Below are 26,455 nucleotides of genomic sequence, written 5' to 3'. Positions count from 1 at the left end.
GGTTGGGGGGGGGGGGGGTGTCGCGGAATGTTAAGCTAGATACGGGTAATATTTCTCTGTGCGTGACAATTCTTTACATTTTCAATTCAATATGTATTAACATGTATCTACAATGCATCAGTTATCTCTGAATCATAAGGTAAAGCGATTAATCATTCAGATATATCCCGGGCTATAACAAGGGCCCTCTTGACATATTATACCTCCTTCGCAGAACTGATATCAATTCTTGTCATCTAAGTGGTCAGAGACAACATACTTCTGGTGTCGGGTATGTACCTTTGGTGTTCCTTATGAAGGACGATTCCTGTATCTAATCTATTTATATAGATAGTAAAATTTGCAAAGCCTGAAAATTACCATATCTCATGTACTGTCTCTTCCATTGACACTAGGGAAACAATATTCATGTGCGGAAATATATAACTCTAAACTAACTATACCGTACACGTATCCTGCAATTATATCACCTGGAAACCGTATCATGGCGTTCCATATCTACACAATGCATTCACTTCTTAACGTTCCAGTTCTTGACCTTTCATGTCAAAGAAAATGAATCTTCCAGGAGAGATCCAGGTCGGATGGTTTCCTTGCAGAAAGCCATTTTTACTACCTCTGTGCTTTATTCTGTTAGTTCGGAATGTGTTGGGATCTCGACTGGTGCTGATACTCCTAGATGGGTTCCGATGGGACTATTTGGAACAAGATGGCCACATGTTGCCGGGCTTTAGCAGTATCCAACAGCAGGGTGTGAGGGCGGAGTATCTAGTTCCTGTGTATCCAACTTTGTCCTTTCCAAATTACTATTCTATCATGGCAGGTTAGACACAAGCTGGGTCAAACAAGTCTATTCTAATGTTCAATGTACAATGATATATTCAGAAGGATTTATTATGCAAGGTCTTAACTCTGAATGATTTAATGCCAGCTATCCAACCTATTAAGCTGTCCTGTTCCCAAAATATTACAAAGCAAAGCTTCCACGCTTCCCTCTGCCATATTTGCATTAACCATCCCAAAGGCAAATTTATGATAATCATAAGAACGTTTAAAAGAATGCACTTTAAAAGAGTACTAATTGCAAACAACTTCATTTGTGAACAATGAATATATAAGGTGTATGTTTTCAAAGAAAGACAATTCAAATTCCTGCATTTCAGATATACCCTACCTGTCAAATGGCATGGGTAAATTATAGCCAGCATTTATCTCTGTTCTTCTGTCTGACAGTTATTCTGTCCCAACTTGCAATTGGTTTTCACTCTTTTTCTTGGGGTGGGGGGGGGGGGGGTGGGGGGGGGGTGGGGGTATGGTATTGAGGTATCAATCATTCTGTCCCAATTTTTTCTATAATTTTTATTGTTATGGTTTGGCTTGACTTGACTTGAAACTTGCTGATAGTTTTATTATGAAAAAGTACAAATTAAGCAAGCTAGAGTGTAATTTCTGAATCTTTTACCTAAAGGTGTGCACACAGAGAACCATGGGTATGTGACAAACTTTTTGTATGATGAAAAACACGGCAAGAATCTGTTCATGGACGATGACGATTTCCACCAAGAGAAGCACAGCCCCCACTGGTGGGAGGACGCCGAACCACTGTGGGTTAACGCCGAAAATCAGGTTCAACTGGCCAAATTGTAGTGTCGGTGATCGCAGTGTAGATGATCGTAGTGTCGGTGATCGTAGTGTAGATGATCGTAATGTAGATGATCGTAGTGTCGGTGATCGTAGTGTCAGAAATCGTAGTGTCGATGATCGTAAAACAGGCTGAGTATATATGTAAACTACGTGCATGGAATATGTATTCCGTTGTTTTACATGTTTACATATTCATATATATTATCTATTTTTCAATTGAAAAATTAGTTTCGTTATAATTACGATGTGTATAATATTAGTGTGTCAGTGAGCTGAAATCACATGTTTTCTTTAAGAATATGCACGTGGCATACGCTTTAAAGCTTTGTTCCTTTTTGCGGTTGTTGTATAATGGGAAGGATGGAAACAAATGTCGGTTTTTAGCTCACCTGAGCTGAAAGCTCAAGTGAGCTATTCTGATCACATTTTGTCTGTCGTCCGTCTGTCCGTCTGTCTTACCGTCTGTCCGTCTGTCCGTAAACTTTTCACATTTTCAACATCTTCTCAAGAACTACTGGGCCAATTTCAACCAAACTTGGCACAAATCATCCTTAGGCAAGGGGGATTCAAAGTTGTGAAAATTAAGGGCCACACTCGTTTCCAAGGGGAGATAATTAGAAATTAATGAACAATTTTGAGAAATTTTCAAAAATCTTCTCAAGAACCAGAAAGCCAGGAAAGCTGAAACTTGTGTGGAAGCATTCTCAGGTAGTGTAGATTCAAAGTTGTGAAATTCATGACCCCCGGGGGTAGGGTGGGGCCACAATGGGGGGGGGGGGGTCAAAGTTTTACATAGGAATATATAGAGTAAATCTTTAAAATTCTTCTTCTCAGAAACTAATGAGCCAGGAAAGCTGAAACTTGTGTGGAAGCATCCTCAGGTAGTGTAGATTCAAAGTTGTGAAAATCATGACCCCCAGGGGTAGGGTAGGGCCACAATGGGGGTCGAAGTTTTACATAGGAATATATAGAGTAAATCTTTAAAAATCTTCTTCTCAGAACCTAATGAGCCAGGAAAGCTGAAACTTGTGTGGAAGTATCCTCAGGTAGTTTAGATTCAAACTTGTGAAAATCATGACCCACAGGGGTAGGGTGGGGCCACAATGGGGAAGTCGAAGTTTTACATAGGAATATATAGAGTAAATCTTTAAAAATCTTCTTCTCAGAAACTAATCAGCGAGGAAAGCTGAAACTTGTGTGGAAGCATCCTCAGGTAGGGTAGATTCAAAATTGTGAAATTCATGAACCCTGGGGGTAGGGTGGGGCCACAATGGGGGAGGGTCGAAGTTTTACATAGGGATATATAGAGTAAATCTTTAAAAATCTTCTTCTCAGAAACTAATCAGCCAGGAAAGCTGAAACTTGTGTGGCAGCATCCTCAGGTTGTGTAAATTCAAAGTTGTGAAAATCATGACCCCCAGGGGTAGGGTGAGGCCACAATGGGGTGGTCGAAGTTTTACATAGGAATATATAGAATAAATCTTTAAAAATCTTCTTCTCAGAAACTAATCAGCGAGGAAAGCTGAAACTTGTGTGGAAGCATCCTCAGGTAGGGTAGATTCAAAATTGTGAAATTCATGAACCCTGGGGGTAGGGTGGGGCCACAATGGGGGTCGAAGTTTTACATAGGAATATATAGAGTAAATCTTTAAAAATCTTCTTCTCAGAAACTAATCAGCCAGGAAAGCTGAAACTTGTGTGGAAGCATCCTCAGGTAGCGTAGATTCAAAGTTGTGAAAATCATGACCCCCAGGGATAGGATGGGGCCACAATGGGGGGTCGAAGTTTTACAAAGGAAATTATATATATAGAGTAAATCTTTAAAATCTTCTTCTCAGAAACTAATCAGCCAGGAAAGCTGAAACTTATGTGAAAGCATCCTCAGGTAATGCGGATTCAAAGTTGTGAAAATCATGATCCCTGGGGGTAGGGTGGGGCCACAATGGGGGGTCAAAGTTTTACATAGGAATATATAGAGTAAATCTTTAAAAATCTTCTTCTCAGAAACTAATCAGCCAGGAAAGCTGAAACTCGTGTGGAAGCATCCTCAGGCAGTGTAAATTCAAAGTTGTGAAAATCATGATCCCTGGGGGTAGGGTGGGGCACAATGGGGGGTCGAAGTTTTACATAGGAATATATAGAGTAAATCTTTAAAAATCTTCTTCTCAGAAACTAATGAGCCAGGAAATCTGAAACTTGTGTGGAAGTATTCTCAGGTAGTGTAGATTCAAAATTGTGAAAATCATGACCCCCGGGGGTAGGGTGGGGCCACAATGGGGTGGTCGAAGTTTTACATAGGAATATATAGAGTAAATCTTTGAAAATCTTCTTCTCAGAAACTAATCAGCCAGGAAAGCTGAAACTTGTGTGGAAGCATCCTCAGGTAGTGTAGATTCAAAGTTGTGAAAATCATGACCCCCAGGGGTAGGGTGGGGCCACAATGGGGGGGGGGGGTCGAAGTTTTACAAAGGAATTTATATATATAGAGTAAATCATTAAAATCTTCTTCTCAGAAACTAATCAGTCAGGAAAGCTGAAACTTGTGTGGAAGCATCCTCAGGTAGCGTAGATTCAAAGTTGTGAAAATCATGACCCCCAGGGATAGGGTGGGGCCACAATGGGGGGTCGAAGTTTTAGAAAGGAAATTATATATATAGAGTAAATCTTTAAAATCTTCTTCTCAGAAACTAATCAGCCAGGAAAGCTGAAACTTATGTGAAAGCATCCTCAGGTAATGCGGATTCAAAGTTGTGAAAATCATGATCCCTGGGGGTAGGGTGGGGCCACAATGGGGGGTCAAAGTTTAACATAGGAATATATAGAGTAAATCTTTAAAAATCTTCTTCTCAGAAACTAATCAGCCAGGAAAGCTGAAACTCGTGTGGAAGTATCCTCAGGTAGTGTAGATTCAAAGTTGTGAAAATCATGACCCCCAGGGGTAGGGTGGGGCCACAATGGGGGGGGGGGGTGAAGTTTTACATAGGAATATATAGAGTAAATCTTTAAAAATCTTCTTCTCAGAAACTAATCAGCCAGGAAAGCTGAAACTTGTGTGGAAGCATCCTCAGGTAGCGTAGATTCAAAGTTGTGAAAATCATGACCCCCAGGGATAGGATGGGGCCACAATGGGGGGTCGAAGTTTTACATAGGAATATATAGAGTAAATCTTTAAAAATCTTCTTCTGAGAAACTAATCAGCCAGGAAATCTGAAGCTTGTGTGGAAGTATTCTCAGGTAGTGTAGATTCAAAGTTGTGAAAATCATGACCCCCGGGGGTAGGGTGGGGCCACAATGGGGTGGTCGAAGTTTTACATAGGAATATATAGAGTAAATCTTTGAAAATCTTCTTCTCAGAAACTAATCAGTCAGGAAAGCTGAAACTCGTGTGGAAGCATCCTCAGGCAGTGTAAATTCAAAGTTGTGAAAATCATGATCCCTGGGGGTAGGGTGGGGCACAATGGGGGGTCGAAGTTTTACATAGGATTATATAGAGTAAATCTTTAAAAATCTTCTTCTCAGAAACTAATGAGCCAGGAAATCTGAAACTTGTGTGGAAGTATTCTCAGGTAGTGTAGATTCAAAGTTGTGAAAATCATGACCCCCGGGGGTAGGGTGGGGCCACAATGGGGTGGTCGAAGTTTTACATAGGAGTATATAGAGTAAATCTTTGAAAATCTTCTTCTCAGAAACTAATTAGCCAGGAAAGCTGAAACTCGTGTGGAAGCATCCTCAGGCAGTGTAAATTCAAAGTTGTGAAAATCATGATCCCTGGGGGTAGGGTTGGGCACAATGGGGGGTCGAAGTTTTACATAGGAATATATAGAGTAAATCTTTAAAAATCTTCTTCTCAGAAACTAATGAGCCAGGAAATCTGAAACTTGTGTGGAAGTATTCTCAGGTAGTGTAGATTCAAAGTTGTGAAAATCATGACCCCCGGGGATAGGGTGGGGCCACAATGGGGTGGTCGAAGTTTTACATAGGAATATATAGAGTAAATCTTTAAAAATATTCTTCTCAGAAACTAATCAGCCAGGAAAGCTGAAACTTGTGTGGAAGCATCCTCAGGTAGTGTAGATTCAAAGTTGTGAAAATCATGACCCCCAGGGGTAGGGTGGGGCCACAATGGGGGGGGGGGGGGGTCGAAGTTTTACAAAGGAATTTATATATATAGAGTAAATCTTTAAAATCTTCTTCTCAGAAACTAATCAGCCAGGAAAGCTGAAACTTGTGTGGAAGCATCCTCAGGTAGCGTAGATTCAAAGTTGTGAAAATCATGACCCCCAGGGATAGGATGGGGCCACAATGGGGGGTCGAAGTTTTACAAAGGAAATTATATATATAGAGTAAATCTTTAAAATCTTCTTCTCAGAAACTAATCAGCCAGGAAAGCTGAAACTTATGTGAAAGCATCCTCAGGTAATGCGGATTCAAAGTTGTGAAAATCATGATCCCTGGGGGTAGGGTGGGGCCACAATGGGGGGTCAAAGTTTTACATAGGAATATATAGAGTAAATCTTTGAAAATCTTCTTCTCAAAAACTAATCAGTCAGGAAAGCTGAATCTCGTGTGGAAGCATCCTCAGGCAGTGTAAATTCAAAGTTGTGAAAATCATGATCCCTGGGGGTAGGGTGGGGCACAATGGGGGGTCGAAGTTTTACATAGGAATATATAGAGTAAATCTTTAAAATCTTCTTCTCAGAAACTAATGAGCCAGGAAATCTGAAACTCGTGTGGAAGCATCCTCAGGCAGTGTAAATTCAAAGTTGTGAAAATCATGATCCCTGGGGGTAGGGTTGGGCACAATGGGGGGTCGAAGTTTTACATAGGAATATATAGAGTAAATCTTTAAAAATCTTCTTCTCAGAAACTAATCAGCCAGGAAAGCTGAAACTTGTGTGGAAGCATCCTCAGGTAGCGTAGATTCAAAGTTGTGAAAATCATGACCCCCAGGGATAGGATGGGGCCACAATGGGGGGTCGAAGTTTTACATAGGAATATATAGAGTAAATCTTTAAAAATCTTCTTCTGAGAAACTAATCAGCCAGGAAATCTGAAGCTTGTGTGGAAGTATTCTCAGGTAGTGTAGATTCAAAGTTGTGAAAATCATGACCCCCGGGGGTAGGGTGGGGCCACAATGGGGTGGTCGAAGTTTTACATAGGAATATATAGAGTAAATCTTTGAAAATCTTCTTCTCAGAAACTAATCAGTCAGGAAAGCTGAAACTCGTGTGGAAGCATCCTCAGGCAGTGTAAATTCAAAGTTGTGAAAATCATGATCCCTGGGGGTAGGGTGGGGCACAATGGGGGGTCGAAGTTTTACATAGGATTATATAGAGTAAATCTTTAAAAATCTTCTTCTCAGAAACTAATGAGCCAGGAAATCTGAAACTTGTGTGGAAGTATTCTCAGGTAGTGTAGATTCAAAGTTGTGAAAATCATGACCCCCGGGGGTAGGGTGGGGCCACAATGGGGTGGTCGAAGTTTTACATAGGAGTATATAGAGTAAATCTTTGAAAATCTTCTTCTCAGAAACTAATTAGCCAGGAAAGCTGAAACTCGTGTGGAAGCATCCTCAGGCAGTGTAAATTCAAAGTTGTGAAAATCATGATCCCTGGGGGTAGGGTTGGGCACAATGGGGGGTCGAAGTTTTACATAGGAATATATAGAGTAAATCTTTAAAAATCTTCTTCTCAGAAACTAATGAGCCAGGAAATCTGAAACTTGTGTGGAAGTATTCTCAGGTAGTGTAGATTCAAAGTTGTGAAAATCATGACCCCCGGGGATAGGGTGGGGCCACAATGGGGTGGTCGAAGTTTTACATAGGAATATATAGAGTAAATCTTTAAAAATCTTCTTCTCAGAAACTAATCAGCCAGGAAAGCTGAAACTTGTGTGGAAGCATCCTCAGGTAGTGTAGATTCAAAGTTGTGAAAATCATGACCCCCAGGGGTAGGGTGGGGCCACAATGGGGGGGGGGTCGAAGTTTTACAAAGGAATTTATATATATAGAGTAAATCTTTAAAATCTTCTTCTCAGAAACTAATCAGCCAGGAAAGCTGAAACTTGTGTGGAAGCATCCTCAGGTAGCGTAGATTCAAAGTTGTGAAAATCATGACCCCCAGGGATAGGATGGGGCCACAATGGGGGGTCGAAGTTTTACAAAGGAAATTATATATATAGAGTAAATCTTTAAAATCTTCTTCTCAGAAACTAATCAGCCAGGAAAGCTGAAACTTATGTGAAAGCATCCTCAGGTAATGCGGATTCAAAGTTGTGAAAATCATGATCCCTGGGGGTAGGGTGGGGCCACAATGGGGGGTCAAAGTTTTACATAGGAATATATAGAGTAAATCTTTGAAAATCTTCTTCTCAAAAACTAATCAGTCAGGAAAGCTGAATCTCGTGTGGAAGCATCCTCAGGCAGTGTAAATTCAAAGTTGTGAAAATCATGATCCCTGGGGGTAGGGTGGGGCACAATGGGGGGTCGAAGTTTTACATAGGAATATATAGAGTAAATCTTTAAAATCTTCTTCTCAGAAACTAATGAGGCAGGAAATCTGAAACTCGTGTGGAAGCATCCTCAGGCAGTGTAAATTCAAAGTTGTGAAAATCATGATCCCTGGGGGTAGGGTTGGGCACAATGGGGGGTCGAAGTTTTACATAGGAATATATAGAGTAAATCTTTAAAAATCTTCTTCTCAGAAACTAATCAGCCAGGAAAGCTGAAACTTGTGTGGAAGCATCCTCAGGTAGCGTAGATTCAAAGTTGTGAAAATCATGACCCCCAGGGATAGGATGGGGCCACAATGGGGGGTCGAAGTTTTACATAGGAATATATAGAGTAAATCTTTAAAAATCTTCTTCTGAGAAACTAATCAGCCAGGAAATCTGAAGCTTGTGTGGAAGTATTCTCAGGTAGTGTAGATTCAAAGTTGTGAAAATCATGACCCCCGGGGGTAGGGTGGGGCCACAATGGGGTGGTCGAAGTTTTACATAGGAGTATATAGAGTAAATCTTTGAAAATCTTCTTCTCAGAAACTAATTAGCCAGGAAAGCTGAAACTCGTGTGGAAGCATCCTCAGGCAGTGTAAATTCAAAGTTGTGAAAATCATGATCCCTGGGGGTAGGGTTGGGCACAATGGGGGGTCGAAGTTTTACATAGGAATATATAGAGTAAATCTTTAAAAATCTTCTTCTCAGAAACTAATGAGCCAGGAAATCTGAAACTTGTGTGGAAGTATTCTCAGGTAGTGTAGATTCAAAGTTGTGAAAATCATGACCCCCGGGGATAGGGTGGGGCCACAATGGGGTGGTCGAAGTTTTACATAGGAATATATAGAGTAAATCTTTAAAAATCTTCTTCTCAGAAACTAATCAGCCAGGAAAGCTGAAACTTGTGTGGAAGCATCCTCAGGTAGTGTAGATTCAAAGTTGTGAAAATCATGACCCCCAGGGGTAGGGTGGGGCCACAATGGGGGGGGGGGGGGTCGAAGTTTTACAAAGGAATTTATATATATAGAGTAAATCTTTAAAATCTTCTTCTCAGAAACTAATCAGCCAGGAAAGCTGAAACTTGTGTGGAAGCATCCTCAGGTAGCGTAGATTCAAAGTTGTGAAAATCATGACCCCCAGGCATAGGATGGGGCCACAATGGGGGGTCGAAGTTTTACAAAGGAAATTATATATATAGAGTAAATCTTTAAAATCTTCTTCTCAGAAACTAATCAGCCAGGAAAGCTGAAACTTATGTGAAAGCATCCTCAGGTAATGCGGATTCAAAGTTGTGAAAATCATGATCCCTGGGGGTAGGGTGGGGCCACAATGGGGGGTCAAAGTTTTACATAGGAATATATAGAGTAAATCTTTGAAAATCTTCTTCTCAAAAACTAATCAGTCAGGAAAGCTGAATCTCGTGTGGAAGCATCCTCAGGCAGTGTAAATTCAAAGTTGTGAAAATCATGATCCCTGGGGGTAGGGTGGGGCACAATGGGGGGTCGAAGTTTTACATAGGAATATATAGAGTAAATCTTTAAAATCTTCTTCTCAGAAACTAATGAGGCAGGAAATCTGAAACTCGTGTGGAAGCATCCTCAGGCAGTGTAAATTCAAAGTTGTGAAAATCATGATCCCTGGGGGTAGGGTTGGGCACAATGGGGGGTCGAAGTTTTACATAGGAATATATAGAGTAAATCTTTAAAAATCTTCTTCTCAGAAACTAATCAGCCAGGAAAGCTGAAACTTGTGTGGAAGCATCCTCAGGTAGCGTAGATTCAAAGTTGTGAAAATCATGACCCCCAGGGATAGGATGGGGCCACAATGGGGGGTCGAAGTTTTACATAGGAATATATAGAGTAAATCTTTAAAAATCTTCTTCTGAGAAACTAATCAGCCAGGAAATCTGAAGCTTGTGTGGAAGTATTCTCAGGTAGTGTAGATTCAAAGTTGTGAAAATCATGACCCCCGGGGGTAGGGTGGGGCCACAATGGGGTGGTCGAAGTTTTACATAGGAATATATAGAGTAAATCTTTGAAAATCTTCTTCTCAGAAACTAATCAGTCAGGAAAGCTGAAACTCGTGTGGAAGCATCCTCAGGCAGTGTAAATTCAAAGTTGTGAAAATCATGATCCCTGGGGGTAGGGTGGGGCACAATGGGGGGTCGAAGTTTTACATAGGATTATATAGAGTAAATCTTTAAAAATCTTCTTCTCAGAAACTAATGAGCCAGGAAATCTGAAACTTGTGTGGAAGTATTCTCAGGTAGTGTAGATTCAAAGTTGTGAAAATCATGACCCCCGGGGGTAGGGTGGGGCCACAATGGGGTGGTCGAAGTTTTACATAGGAGTATATAGAGTAAATCTTTGAAAATCTTCTTCTCAGAAACTAATTAGCCAGGAAAGCTGAAACTCGTGTGGAAGCATCCTCAGGCAGTGTAAATTCAAAGTTGTGAAAATCATGATCCCTGGGGGTAGGGTTGGGCACAATGGGGGGTCGAAGTTTTACATAGGAATATATAGAGTAAATCTTTAAAAATCTTCTTCTCAGAAACTAATGAGCCAGGAAATCTGAAACTTGTGTGGAAGTATTCTCAGGTAGTGTAGATTCAAAGTTGTGAAAATCATGACCCCCGGGGATAGGGTGGGGCCACAATGGGGTGGTCGAAGTTTTACTACTACAAAGGTGTAGGGTGGGGCCACAATGGGGGGGGTCGAAGTTTTACAAAGGAATTTATTTATATAGAGTAAATCTTTAAAATCTTCTTCTCAGAAACTAATCAGCCAGGAAAGCTGAAACTTATGTGAAAGCATCCTCAGGTAATGCGGATTCAAAGTTGTGAAAATCATGATCCCTGGGGGTAGGGTGGAGCACAATGGGGGGTCGAAGTTTTACATAGGAATATATAGAGTAAATCTTTAAATATCTTCTTCTCAGAAACTAATGAGCCAGGAAATCTGAAACTTGTGTGGAAGTATTCTCAGGTAGTGTAGATTCAAATTTGTGAAAATCATGACCCCCGGGGGTAGGGTGGGGCCACAATGGGGTGGTCGAAGTTTTACATAGGAATATATAGAGTAAATCTTTGAAAATCTTCTTCTCAGAAACTAATCAGCCAGGAAAGCTGAAACTTGTGTGGAAGCATCCTCAGGTAGTGTAGATTCAAAGTTGTGAAAATCATGACCCCCAGGGGTAGGGTGGGGCCACAATGGGGGGGGGGTCGAAGTTTTACAAAGGAATTTATATATATAGAGTAAAACTTTAAAATCTTCTTCTCAGAAACTAATCAGTCAGGAAAGCTGAAACTTGTGTGGAAGCATCCTCAGGTAGCGTAGATTCAAAGTTGTGAAAATCATGACCCCCAGGGATAGGGTGGGGCCACAATGGGGGGTCGAAGTTTTACAAAGGAAATTATATATATAGAGTAAATCTTTAAAATCTTCTTCTCAGAAACTAATCAGCTAGGAAAGCTGAAACTTATGTGAAAGCATCCTCAGGTAATGCGGATTCAAAGTTGTGAAAATCATGATCCCTGGGGGTAGGGTGGGGCCACAATGGGGGGTCAAAGTTTTACATAGGAATATATAGAGTAAATCTTTAAAAATCTTCTTCTCAGAAACTAATCAGCCAGGAAAGCTGAAACTAGTGTGGAAGGATCCTCAGGTAGTGTAGATTCAAAGTTGTGAAAATCATGACCCCCAGGGGTAGGGTGGGGCCACAATGGGGGGGGGGTGAAGTTTTACATAGGAATATATAGAGTAAATCTTTAAAAATCTTCTTCTCAGAAACTAATCAGCCAGGAAATCTGAAACTTGTGTGGAAGCATCCTCAGGCAGTGTAAATTCAAAGTTGTGAAAATCATGATCCCTGGGGGTAGGGTTGGGCACAATGGGGGGTCGAAGTTTTACATAGGAATATATAGAGTAAATCTTTAAATATCTTCTTCTCAGAAACTAATGAGCCAGGAAATCTGAAACTTGTGTGGAAGTATTCTCAGGTAGTGTAGATTCAAAGTTGTGAAAATCATGACCCCCGGGGGTAGGGTGGGGCCACAATGGGGTGGTCGAAGTTTTACATAGGAATATATAGAGTAAATCTTTGAAAATTTTCTTCTCAGAAACTAATCAGTCAGGAAAGCTGAAACTCGTGTGGAAGCATCCTCAGGCAGTGTAAATTCAAAGTTGTGAAAATCATGATCCCTGGGGGTAGGGTGGAGCACAATGGGGGGTCGAAGTTTTACATAGGATTATATAGAGTAAATCTTTAAAAGTCTTCTTCTCAGAAACTAATGAGCCAGGAAATCTGAAACTTGTGTGGAAGTATTCTCAGGTAGTGTAGATTCAAAGTTGTGAAAATCATGACCCCCGGGGGTAGGGTGGGGCCACAATGGGGTGGTCGAAGTTTTACATAGGAGTATATAGAGTAAATCTTTGAAAATCTTCTTCTCAGAAACTAATCAGCCAGGAAAGCTGAAACTCGTGTGGAAGCATCCTCAGGCAGTGTAAATTCAAAGTTGTGAAAATCATGATCCCTGGGGGTAGGGTTGGGCACAATGGGGGGTCGAAGTTTTACATAGGAATATATAGAGTAAATCTTTAAAAATCTTCTTCTCAGAAACTAATGAGCCAGGAAATCTGAAACTTGTGTGGAAGTATTCTCAGGTAGTGTAGATTCAAAGTTGTGAAAATCATGACCCCCGGGGATAGGGTGGGGCCACAATGGGGTGGTCGAAGTTTTACATAGGAATATATAGAGTAAATCTTTAAAAATCTTCTTCTCAGAAACTAATCAGCCAGAAAAGCTGAAACTTGTGTGGAAGCATCCTCAGGTAGTGTAGATTCAAAGTTGTGAAAATCATGACCCCAAGGTGTAGGGTGGGGCCACAATGGGGGGGGGGGGGGGTCGAAGTTTTACAAAGGAATTTATTTATATAGAGTAAATCTTTAAAATCTTCTTCTCAGAACCTAATGAGCCAGGAAAGCTGAAACTTATGTGGAAGCATCCTCAGGCAGTGTAAATTCAAAGTTGTGAAAATCATGATCCCTGGGGGTAGGGTTGGGCACAATGGGGGGTCGAAGTTTTACATAGGAATATATAGAGTAAATCTTTAAAAATCTTCTTCTCAGAAACTAATGAGCCAGGAAATCTGAAACTTGTGTGGAAGTATTCTCAGGTAGTGTAGATTCAAAGTTGTGAAAATCATGACCCCCGGGGGTAGGGTGGGGCCACAATGGGGTGGTCGAAGTTTTACATAGGAATATATAGAGTAAATCTTTAAAAATCTTCTTCTCAGAAACTAATCAGCCAGGAAAGCTGAAACTTGTGTGGAAGCATCCTCAGGTATTGTAGATTCAAAGTTGTGAAAATCATGACCCCCAGGGGTAGGGTGGGGCCACATTGGGGGGGGGGGGTCGAAGTTTTACAAAGGAATTTATATATATAGAGTAAATCTTTAAAATCTTCTTCTCAGAACCTAATGAGCCAGGAAAGCTGAAACTTATGTGGAAGCATCCTCAGGTAATGCAGATTCAAAGTTGTGAAAATCATGATCCCTGGGGGTAGGGTGGGGCACAATGGGGGGTCAAAGTTTTATATAGGAATATATTGAGTAAATCTTTAAAATTCTTCTTCTCAGAAACTAATCAGGTAGGAAAGCTGAAACTTGTGTGGAAGCATCCTCAGGTAGTATAGATTCAAAGTTGTGAAAATCATGACCCCCAGGGGTAGGGTGGGGCCACAATGGGGGGGGGGTGTTGTAGTTTTACATAGGAATATTTAGAGTAAATCTTTTAAAATCTTCTTCTCAGAAACTATTCAGCCAGGAAAGCTGAAACTCGTGTGGAAGCATCCTCAGGCAGTGTAAATTCAAAGTTGTGAAAATCATGATCCCTGGGGGTAGGGTGGGGCACAATGGGGGGTCGAAGTTTTACATAGGAATATATAGCGTAAATATTTAAAAATCTTCTTTTCAGAAACTAATCAGCCAGGAAAGCTGAAACTTGTGTGGAAGTATCCTCAGGTAGTGTAGTTTAAAAGTTGTGAAAACATGATCCCTGGGGGTAGGGTGAACCCACATTGGGGGTGGGGGGGGGGGGTGTTAAAGTTTTACATAGGGATATATAGAGTAAATCTTTTAAAATCTTCTTCTCAGAAACTAATCAGCCAGATGATTCTTTATAATTGTTAAGACTTTGGCTCCAGGACAATTCTTTGGCCTCGCAAGAAGGTTCAGAGTTTGATGTAGCTTAATATCCCATATATAAACAATTGTAAGGGATCTTTTTGAGGACTGCAATACTCAACATGTGATATGACTATAAAATCATCCTGTTAGAAAAGGGACTAATGAATATAAGCATAAGAATATCCAGGGGGAAAAATGGATTTTATTTATACAGGATCTACATGTATTATTGTACATTGTCGAGATTGTTTGTATTATGACTCCATTAAGCTGATTTTATCATACCTATTGTTCCTCAGGTGAGCGATGTGGCCCATGGGCCTCTTGTTAAAGATTTGAATCTCGAGAGTTGTATGTATAGAATGACTAATTATGTTTTTATAATAACTTTGCATGTGAGTAAACATAGTCAAAACGAGGCTTTAGATCTAAAAATGGTCGTATGTGAAGAAAACAGGTTTAGCTTTTTCAAATAAGCTTACCGTCTTCACAGCAAATTCTAAACAGCTCTATGTTATCAAAGAAAATTGAATTTTTTAAAAATAATGTCATAACGTGTGGAGCTTTTTAGACGGTGGCTATAAATAGCCACGGTCTATTGCTACGGTCCTGACCGGAAGAGTATTTCTCACGGGGACCCTAGCGGATAACGAACGATAACTCTGTTAGGTATGCAGTGTTACACGCAATGTTTTATCTATGTATCGATTTGATTTTCGGTATGATAACTAATTTTAGTCTTATCAGATATTTTAAGCATTATAGCTGCTAATCATTTTGTACATATATTTAAATAATTTATGAAATTGTGTTTTATTTTAAATGAGCCGTTACCCTGTCTGCATACGCGGTATCGATAATTTATGCACCAACTACCAGTTGTGACGTTAAACTCTGTGTCAGGACTGCATAAACTATATATCACTGCGATAATTGGCTAAGAGATCTCACAATAATCGCTTCTTGTTTTTTTATGATGTAAACAATTGTCAGAAACACACACAATTTGAAAAGGTTTGCCATTTCATATTTCAGCAAGTATGCTTCGATCATCGATAAATTCATTCATTTTCAACGCATTAATTTTAGTTGAGGAAGAATATTTATTTTTTGGTAGCTTATTCTAAAGAATTCACAACAGAAACTGATAATGAATATTAGATAAATTACATTTTATTGAACTTCAACCGATCAATGGCACACTTTCTTCTACAAGTGTTCATGTGTTCTTTTAACAAACAAAAAAACTTGAAATTTACGATACAAATGTGTTTAATTTTGGACCATCCTGTGATTTACTTAATTCTGTAACCCACTCAGTCTGTAGGAACATTAATATTATTACAGGCACCTCAATATTCATCAGACAATATTTACTACTGATGTTGACGCTTTACTTGCTGCTAACTTTCTCACAAACACGCTAATCGATCGACCTCGGATTGTAAAATTCACGTGCAAATCAAGTCGCCATTTTACACGTACATGTTTAAACAAACAACATTTTACGATGTTTCAAAGATTTTCAGTTCAGTTTTTTTGTAAGCAAATAAGGGATTAAAGACATGCTGTCAAAACGTCTTATGGATTTCACGGCGTATCAGCTCGTGTATCTCTAATTTGCAGCAATTAAGGCTAGCTTTTTTTGTGAGAAAAAAACAATCGGTTTAACTCGTGCAATATTCCATATACATTTATGGTACATTGTGAACGGTAATGTAAGATATAATAATTTTGTTAACAGTTTCTGACGAATTTTTCACACTAAACTGAAATAACGCAATTTGATGAGCGAAGTACAATCTGTGACTTTAATCCATATGCACCCGTCTCTGCTATTAGAGAACCTTTTCTTTGGTTTTGGGGGATTTTTTTCGCAAACAGATGACATTATTTACACATGTACATTAAATATCACCCCTTTTGTTTTCAAATAATTTTTAACTCGCGAGTACAACTCTATTATGAGCTTTCTTCGACATTTGTTTCCATTTACAAACCGGCGGGCCTATATAAATGCGCCAGTTTGTTGCGACTCGCAATCGAAATAAGTGTCATCACTCAACGAAATGCTACATCGGCCGTAGCGTATACATCCATGCTATATTTGCGATAAATAATGAAACATGAAGGTAAAAAAGGGCTTCATAGATGACTGTAGTATTCTGCTGAGCTGCAGAACTATAGCTTTCCGGAAATATTGCCGGGATTTGCGGACCGTAGATCTATTGTATAGACTAAAGTACATGCAAAGAATAAAATGAAATTTATATACTAGTACACGGCTGTACGGTCAGAAAAACATGCGTTTAACTTGGATTTTGTTTGTTTGGTGTTTTTAAAAACTAATTTTGAATAATGAATCTATATTTCTTGTAAGTTTACTAGAAAAGTTTAATGTTGCAAGTAAATTATGCGTGTTAAAGTGTCCTGAGAAGCGATAAAATATACATGTGACTTTCCCAAATTTATTCAAATGATTTGAATAAATCAATAGCTAAATACAATTAGACAAATGTACTTTAAAACGTTGATTAATGAAACTGCCGCGACTGAATATTGTATGATATTTTTTTCTCAAATTTTTATTCACTTTCGTTGTGAGCAAATGGAAATAATCCACTACAGTCGAAGATAAAATATTGATTGACTCTTCTGTTTCATGATGACGTGACTTCCAAAAGCAATACCAGTTTTATCAAACAGGTTCTTGCAAACCATTCCGTTTTCTGTACACCTAAATGTGTAACTGACTATGAGGACATAAGCAAGTGTGATGGTCCACAAGCAAGTGTGATGATGCAACTTTTACCCGTAAAGAAATTGAGGGAAAATGCTGTCGAGAGGGATAATAAACATACTACATGTATGCCAAAATAGTTAGTAAAAACCTGATAAGTATTTTATCATACTAAAGCTTTATTTGTTCTCGTTACTTTGAGAAATGTACAATATCTTTAAAGCACAAAAGTCCAATCCACACTTTTCAAAAGTTGTTCCCCTTTGCAGGGTCAACCCAAAGGTCAAAAGGGAAAAAACCAAAATTCCCCTTCTCTATACCATCAAATAGTTTGGCGTTCTGTGATGAAATCGCTTTGGATTTGATTTATTCATTCAATATGTGGTGGCAACCCACATATTTAATGAGTCATTCTGGGGCAATTAAAATACATTTGTGTAGTACATGTATTACCAAAACGGAGTTTTGATATCAACTGATATAGATACAAACATATAGATAAAAACTTCTATACTACAAAGGCTACTTGTGATAAATCTATGGATTTCCCCCAAAAGATGACGAAAAAGAGATACAACATTTGTAAAGTGTGGATTAAAAATTGTGAACACAACTACGATTTCCACCTAATTATCCATGTAAGTAACTAACGACCAGTTGTGCTAGTACATGTATGAGACGCTGGCTGTGGATTTTCGACAACAATAATTTACATACATGTAATATGCCACTTTCAAACGGCGCCACCGTCTAACAGTACTTTCAGTACTTTGATTATATTTGTGTTTTGGTCGCGCGTGCCTAAAAATTGAGAAATGCGTACCTCGAGATCGATTATGGTAGAGCAAAAGAAATCCTAGGAAGGTCGTATTTTTAAAAATGAATTCAAAGTTAATACCACTGTATTTAGCATCTGTTTTACGGATTTTAGTTTTACGTGTATCTAATATGCAAACTTGTTTACTGATATTAGCCATACAGTATCAAAATTTAACATTTTTGTACATTAAGCAATACCCCCCCCCCCCTAAAAAACCAAATCATTTGAATAGATGTTAGAGAATATTGCTCTCAACCAATTGCACTTAAAAATTAAAGCGTGAATTTCATTGTTAGCAATTTTTATTGTTTTTTCTTTTTTCACTTTTTAATATTTGAAACATGCAAAAAATATTAAGTTATACGTAAAAACATCATCAGAAAATGATCTCCTTTGCTCAGAACAGTATTTCAACCAATGAAATAAATGTAAGTTTTTACATCTACCAACCACAAAGGAGAGGAAGTGCACAACCCCGGAGACTATAAATTATTTCAACTCTTTATACCGTCTACTTCGAAGACGTAAATTAACTTTTTCGTGGGTTGGTTATGGTTTCGATGCAAAATTCAAAATGATAAACATGATATTTTATTTCCAGGGAAAGAAGACGTATTTCTTTTATTGGAGAGAATGTGATGTAGTTATATCTGGAGTTAAACCTACCTACTGCAAACCAAGGACGATAAAACCTGGAATTCCGGAAATGAAATTCGCTATCGATGAGTCTCTTCATCTTCTGCAAAATCGATCCGCAGATTTTATAGGTAAGTTGTATACAAAGATAATTTCTGATTGAATCTTGAGTTATCAATGGTATTTTTACGCCATGAAATAAAAAGAAATAAATTTGAAATAATGATTTATATAGCATACCAATCATAGTATGTGATGAATATGGATTTTTATCGATATTTAAAAATATTTTTGACAAGGAATTTATGTCGAGGTAGTAGATTATTACGGGCACATCCATGGTATTGGCTCTAAAGAGCTGGTGGAAGTCATCAAAGCAGTTGACCGAGAAATTCATAACCTTAAAGAACAAATGATATCATTGGGATTAGATGACGTTAATGTTATGATATGTTCCGACCATGGAATGACCCCCATCAAAGAAACCCTTGATATTGAGGACAGAATAGATTACGAAGACATCACAGCCTTGATACCAGAGGGAGCCACTGTCAAAATATGGCCGAAAGATGGCGCATTAGACAAAGTAATATTTTTGGACTAAAAATGTACACAATAAGTAAACTTTTTATTTGAATGTTTTTTTTTTAAACAGTTACACATCTTTTGTCACGATTCCTTATAATTAAATAAATAGCATCTAGCCTATCATTGCTATATAGGTATATGCCGCTCTTCAAGCTTCCGCTGTGAGTAAGAAGATGACTGTATACCGACGGGACAACATTCCGGAACGTTACAACCTGAGGGGACATTACCGGGTGTCGCCAATCTTTGTAGAGGCGGACGAGGGCGTATACCTTACAACACCGTGTAAATGTGCGGGCTGTCTACAGTGTGTAAGCTCTGTACATCGAAGATAAGATCATATGCCATTAATAAAAATAGTTTCAATTTTACCTTTTCCTTTAACTAGTACATGTATAAAATAAAGCATCCGAAGAAGAGGTCGCCATTTTGATTTATTTTGTCATAAAATGTTTGTATAAGCATTGGGATCACCTGTGCATGTACATCATACTCTGTGACATTAATATTGTCATATTGTGCATCAGTTATTTCAAATTTTTTAAAACCTTAACTTATTTGGTATCGAATTGTCTTATAAACTTTAATTAGCCATCATCAAAATTGAAGCAAAACAACTTTTGTTTTGTGTACATGTATGATTTGTCCACACCGCTATTAACCTTCTAACGCCTTGTATTTTTCCTTACAGAATATAAAGTTTGCGGAGCTTCCTACGTTTGAGGGGACTGGCTACATGCGAGGAATGCATGGCTATGACAATACTGACGAGGACATGAGGGGAATTTTCCTCGCTTTTGGTCCAGGCATGTACTTACATGTATTGGAATCAAACATGAACCATGTTTTTAATTTTAAAGCTCATTTTGCAATGTTTATGAAAGATATATTTAACTTACCTGAGCTGAAAGCTTAAGTAAGCTTTTCTTAACCCTTTTTTTCAACATACGTCGGTCTGTCAATGTAAGATTTTAATTTTTATTCAACTTATTCTCAAGAGCAACAGGGACAATTTAAACATGACATAGCACAGAGCATTCTTTGGTAGAGGATTTTAATTTAAAATGAATGACAATTATTTTTTACAAGGAGAAATAAAAAGTTATTCAAAAATTGTTGACATTTAAAAAGATTTTCTTCTCAAAAACCGTTTGGACAGACCAGTTAAACCTGTGTGGCCTAAGGTATAATATGCTATATTATAGTTTAGAATCAGGTTGTCCAAATCATGTGCCCAAATGGTAAGTGGGGACACGACTGAAATGGGGGCGTTGGAACTTTTATAAGTGAATAAAAAGAGAAAAATCGTATAAACCATTTTACCACAAAACCTAAAACTTGTAGGGAAACTTTCTCTGGAAGTACTAGTGAAGATTTGTAGGGAAACTTTCTCTGGAAGTACTAGTGAAGATTCAAGTTTATTAAAAATAATCTGCAATGTGGGGGCGAATTTTCACATAGGAACAAAAAGAGAAAAATCTTAAAAGAAAATTTTTCCCCTTAAAATCATTTGGTCAGAAACCGATGTTTAATATAAGAATACGTTGAGCAAAATTGAAATATCTTTTTTTAACAGGAGTTAAACATTTCAATTACCCAGATATTTGAATTTAGCCAGATAAAACTGATTTGATAATAATAATGGCTATAGCTTGCTTAGGTGATCAATGTTGCCCATGGGTCTCTTGTGTGATTTCCATTGAGTGTCTCCCAGTGTAAGTGTATTACTGTCTTTACCTTAACACATGACAAATTACTAAAACTTTTACTATTTGTATATAACACAGACTTCAAGAAGAACTACACCAGTAAACCTTTCCCTAGCATAGAGTTATACCAGCTGATGTGCCATGTTCTAGGAGTGATTCCAAATCCTAACAACGGTACGTGGTCCAACGTGGCGCCACTGCTGTTACATCCGGGGACTGCAGCGCATCATTCTATGACAGACGAACTATAATTCCGCCTCATCAGTGTGTGATAATTATGCCAAGTCTTGTAGTCGTTTTCTTTGACTCGAATAAGTTATTGTAAACAAAATCTTGTCATTTTGGAATTGAACATTTCGACAAGACCATATATAAAGTATTTTCACCAATTTTAATGAGTTTTTTTTAAAATTACATCGATATCATTACAACTGACAAATACCTGGTTTGATTATTCATATCTGTTAATTATCAAAGTTTGGTATTTAAGAATAAAGACAAACAAATCCGACGGAATTATTCACTACTTTATCAACCGTTTGCTTCATACTGATCACACTATGCCCATTCATTCATCATCCACGTAAACACAATTCTTTAGGTAAATTGTTTTTTTTTTTTTTGACAAATTTAATTCGTTTTTTTCTGTTTGGGTATTTTCTCTTAAATTTCACAATTTTTTTTCTAAACAAGATTTCCAAATGTGTGCAAAACGGAGACACACCAATAAACAACTGTGCAGGATTAAATACTGATGAAAGAAACTACGACATAGGCGTCTCTTCCGATAAGGGATCAGAATGTGTTTACTCCGGTAGACAAATGAGGAGTAGTTATTTGTTTGGACGAATATGTTATTTGTTCAGACGAATTAGGATTTGTTCGAACGAATTAGGATTTGTTCGGACGAATTCGGATTCGTTCGGACGAATACGTTATTTCTTTAGATAAACGAGATTTACCGTCACCTCAACTTTTTCCTTATCTCAAATCTTTAAAAGACGAGACAGAGTACTGAGTGGGAAAAGTTGGAGACAACGGGGCAATGCTGCTTTCTTGTTTAAAAACGATGCTAAGTATCTGTAAAGAACTAGTATTCAACTGATATATATAAGACCATCATAAAACAAGAAATATGAGCATCATATTTTAAATCCATAATTTAAATGCATGGTTAGCTCTAGTTGAGGGGGCTGGCTAGTCAACAAGTTACCCAGCAGGTTTGCCTTTTATTTTGAATATGACGTGTTTGCTATTTTATATCTTCACGACCATCCATCCCCTCTAATAGTAACCAATACCTTAGTGTCTCTGTCTTCTTATCTATGATTATGGCATTCTGTAAAATAAACTTGATGCGTCATGTTTTTGTCATTCATGTTCCTAATACCCTGGACGTGCTCCTTCTTGGGTTTATTTAACCGAACTGTTTCTTGAAAAGACTGTAAAATAACCAGAACTGAAACTTGGGGAACAGTGATATTCTACAATACCAAAAGATTTTCTAAGAAAGGATCAACTGATTGTTATTTGTGTTAAAAATATCTTATTCTAAGAAATGAATATGATGATTCATTGATAATTTATTTAGAAGAAACAATCAATCTAGATTTATATTAACAAACTTTAAACTATTCTTATTGTAATATTTATAACAAAAGTCTTTCCAGTGTGTACATATACTTTAAAAATAACCTACGTATGTAAGTACGTGTAGATTAGTTGCCCATTTAAAATTCTAACCATGCATAATTTAGAGAGTCAATAGGCTTATTTCACGTCACATTATTTCGCAGAAACGTTTTTGAAGAAGGAAATTTACCATATGTGGGATATTTAAAAAGCTCATCGCCCAAAAGTTCTTCATTTTGAGACGGACTTAGGATTTGTTGCAACCATAATTAAGTTTTATTACAAGCCACGGTGAAAAAAAAACCCACAGAAAATGCAGAAATCTACAAGCACTAAAACTTCGACAAGCACGAAGAATGGGAAGACGGTGAAAACAACAGTGAAAGAGGAAACCACCATCTACCCTGACGGACGGAAGGAAGTCAAGACGACGACAACGATCGACGACGGCGGGAACATCTCAGAGGAAGTTAGTACCTCTGTTAGCCAGGGCCAGGTAAGGGGCGACTGTTAGTACAGGGCGTGACCATTGAATCCAAACAGTCCAGAGACATTAACAAATTGCTATTAATTCCGTTAAAAAGGCAAACCCCAGTATTTTATTTTATAAATAAGCAAAATTAACTCGAAATGCTAGAAAATGTTGGAATATGGAAAGAAAATATGATAAAGTCTTCTCACTACTTTATTTAAATTACAGATAGGAAAATATGTCTCATAAACTTTTGGTTTTTTGGTTTTAGCCATTGGCATCTGGTGGGTCCGGAACTTCAGTGGCCTCCACGCCTGTCAATGGCTCGCAAGGGAACCAGACTTTGGATGAATGCAACCAGGATGCCCTGAAAGCTCACAATGAACTGAGGGCTAAGCATGGAGTACCCCCTGTCACACTGGCAAAGGTCATTTTACGGATTTACCTTTCCGTTATTCTTGGTCGATTTTTTGTTTGTTTCTTTTTTTTAACTAAACAAAACATACATAGTGTTTTTAAATAGGAATAGAATTATCATGAATATTAATCATGCAGGAACTTCAAGAATACGCTCAAAAATGGGCCGAACATATGGCTGGTAAGAACGATTTTAATCACAGTAATTGCAAGCTGAACGGACAGAGCATTGGGGAGAACATCGCCTACACTGGATCCTCACGACCCACGGATTATGCAGGTAATCAGTCCGCCCTGTCTGTGTCTGTACACACATGGTCCGCACATTTGAAAAAGAACTGTAAATATTTGAGTTGGTAATTCAGTTTATTATTAGTTAAGCATGACACGAACATTGATTTTTTTTAAGTTACCGATGTATCGATTTTAAAACTACATATATATTTTACAGTGGTGTACTTCTTTAAGTTTAACTAATCATAGATCCTTTTTTAATCCGGGTTAAAATGCCAGCTATAAGAGGCCATTTCGATACTCTGTCATATGTAAACACAATGGTTTAGTCCCAAGGTGCCGCGTTAAATGACAAAATAAATGTCCATTTAAGCGGGAAATCTGTTGTTATTTTAACATAAGAATGACTTTAAAAATAAACTTAACGAGTTGGTCCAAATCAAACCTTTTATACGTCCATGGTTAAACGGCAGCTATTTCATTTTTTTTTAAATTGCAGGTAGCTTTCTTCAAGTAATCAATATTCTTCCCAAAATAATATATATTCACATAAATAGAATTTTAGGAATGACCAACAATAAGAAATAAACAGTGTGTTAAGGGAACCGTAAATTGGTGCTAGTTCAGCAGACACCCATTGGTTGGTTTGTCTGCTCTTCAAGCTACAGTAACTGCGACGTTTGGGATTTTCACTGACACTCTATACGCCTAGAATCGTTGTAAGACAATTATCCATATCATGTATCTTGCAGAATAAAATTGCTCACTATAGTCTGAATAATGCAGGGTTTAAGTTTCATTGTTCTTTTATGATGACTACGAAGTCATAAGATACATCATATCTATACTGAAAAGTGATATAGCGAACATTAAACTATAATAAATGAATGATGCCACTTTACCTCAGAGATTACTTACATATTCTGGATGAAAACAAAATATAAGAATGTAAATTACCTGCTTCATTTTTCTCTCCAATAGTTACATTATTTGGAAAAACGCATTTCAATTTTTTAACAATGTAAAAACTAAAATATCCCCAAGTTCTTCCGTAATGTGAATTACAAAATAAAAAAAAAGAAGATATAAAACGTTTTTTAAACCATTCTCTCATTGATTTTGGTTTAGATTGCCAACCTGTTTTCTCTTGTAACTTGGACAGATGATCCACTCCGATCTGTAGATTTCACAATTCAGTGTCGTTGTTGACAAGTTATAACATTTAGTATCTTTGGAATCTTAAAACGATGTACAATATACACGGTTGTATAATTTAATATCTTTTATTGCTGAAGATAAATACCTAACAGCATGATTATAATTTAACTTGGTAGCATTTACATCAAAAAACATAAAAAAGAAGCAATCATAATAGAATTAAGTCTACTTTTTTCATTCATGTACTGTAGAAACAGTATAAACATAACGCTCCGCGTTTATAACCATTGCTTTCTTTTCTTCTTAAAGGAAAAGATTTCACTCAGTCATGGTACAGCGAAATAAAAGACCACAAATTTGACAAAGACAGCCAAAGTGGGACAGGTAAAAGACATTTCATATTTTTATAGTTGTTTTTTTTTTTTTCATAATGAAGGAGTATACCAAACCCAAGTCACATATGACCGGTTTGGCTTTGCGAACACTTGTAATATAATTACTGCAGAAGACTGTTTTATTTCAAAACAGTGAGAATCATTGGTCTACCCAGATTTATGACAAAAACCAATCAAATCTGGCAATCTCTTCTTGTGCGTCTAGACAAAAAGAGTATAGTGACGTTGACAAGATTGATATCTTATTAGTGTTCACTAAATTCATAAATTGTAGTGATTCGTTCCTGCACGTCAATCATTGTTGTGTTGTAAGTAACAGCAAAGTAAGACGAACCGTAGGTCAACCTCAGTAAATGGGTTTTTCCTGTCACACCATAGTATAAGCGTCCATAATTAAATTCAGCAAACATGGTTTGAGGGTAACACTTTATTTACCCTATTAAATGACTGGAATCAATAAGCTGTTAATTTGGTTCGCGTTCCCACAACAATAAGCATTGCAGCTCTTTAAACCAAATTAGGATTGTCATCATTTTTCAAATTTATCAAGAAACGTCTGAAAAAGCTTGTTCAATTTTCCTTGGTATTAATCCTAATTCCTGTACATGGTATCTTTTTTAATCCAGGCCACTTTACTCAAGTTGTCTGGAAAGGAACGAGGGAGGTGGGCTTTGGCAAGGCCAAGTCAGTGGATGGCTGCAAAGTGTATGTGTGCGGGAGTTACCGCCCCGCCGGAAATATGATAGGAGATTTCAAGAACAACGTTTTCCCACCAAAATAAATCTGCACCGGAAGTCGATTATTTGCCATAATAGTGGTTTTTACGACGCTTGAATTTTATAGTTTTATATTATCACTTTTGAGAATTCTATACATTCCTTTATGTTTCTTTTATAATATTTTATTTCATTTATATTTAATAATGACTTTTATTAACATGACAAGCAATAAATGTTTTATAGATTATTTTGAACAAATGTTTTTTTTACTTATTTTTGGTACAAAAATAACTTAGTTGGGATTTAAGTTTTTTTTTTAAAGTACTGTAATTCATTTGAAAGAAACCCCCACGTGATGTATTACGATATTCTCGGTAACCTTGGACGGTGACACGGCACCATTTATTATGTAATTTTGGCATTGATCCAATATTACACAAACGAATTCCACGAAAATTTACTATTCTTCGGAAACGCACCTGCATGTATTCAATTTACTAAAAATAAGTTGATTTTTAAAAATCTCCTGAAGAGCTGTCAATTTCCAAACAATTAGAACAAATCGACTGAATCGATTAAAGAAAAGTTTGCTAACCATGCTTATTTTTATTCCCT

General features: G+C 37.7%; 2 protein-coding genes across 4 annotated transcripts; both read left to right on the top strand.

Annotated features, from left to right (window-relative positions):
- Positions 1 to 149: 149 nt before the first annotated feature.
- On the top strand, positions 150 to 22,832 carry LOC105318010 (glycerophosphocholine cholinephosphodiesterase ENPP6). 3 transcript variants are annotated; one of them, XM_020063103.3, is made up of 8 exons: positions 150 to 271; positions 638 to 823; positions 1,469 to 1,626; positions 18,482 to 18,647; positions 18,816 to 19,102; positions 19,239 to 19,415; positions 19,796 to 19,910; positions 20,892 to 22,832. In XM_020063103.3, exons 2-8 carry the CDS (start codon positions 718 to 720, stop codon positions 21,062 to 21,064), a joined length of 1,182 nt encoding a protein of 393 aa, XP_019918662.3. In that variant the 5' UTR covers positions 150 to 271; positions 638 to 717; the 3' UTR covers positions 21,065 to 22,832. The 3 variants fall into 3 exon arrangements, 2 of the variants coding, with proteins under 2 accessions (XP_019918662.3, XP_011413172.3); XM_011414870.4 differs by having other exon boundaries at positions 155 to 271; positions 531 to 823; XR_010710696.1 differs by lacking the exon at positions 150 to 271 and having other exon boundaries at positions 324 to 823; positions 20,892 to 22,516; positions 22,610 to 22,832.
- On the top strand, positions 22,759 to 26,087 carry LOC105318009 (Golgi-associated plant pathogenesis-related protein 1). Its single transcript, XM_011414869.4, has 5 exons — positions 22,759 to 22,941; positions 23,189 to 23,344; positions 23,473 to 23,614; positions 25,036 to 25,110; positions 25,748 to 26,087. Exons 1-5 carry the CDS (start codon positions 22,759 to 22,761, stop codon positions 25,900 to 25,902), a joined length of 711 nt encoding a protein of 236 aa, XP_011413171.3. The 3' UTR covers positions 25,903 to 26,087.
- Positions 26,088 to 26,455: the final 368 nt, after the last annotated feature.

The sequence above is a fragment of the Magallana gigas genome, chromosome 2, assembly GCF_963853765.1.
Source record: "Magallana gigas chromosome 2, xbMagGiga1.1, whole genome shotgun sequence".
Lineage (NCBI taxonomy): Eukaryota > Metazoa > Mollusca > Bivalvia > Ostreida > Ostreidae > Magallana > Magallana gigas.
This window is presented reverse-complemented; position numbering and strand designations above follow the sequence as displayed.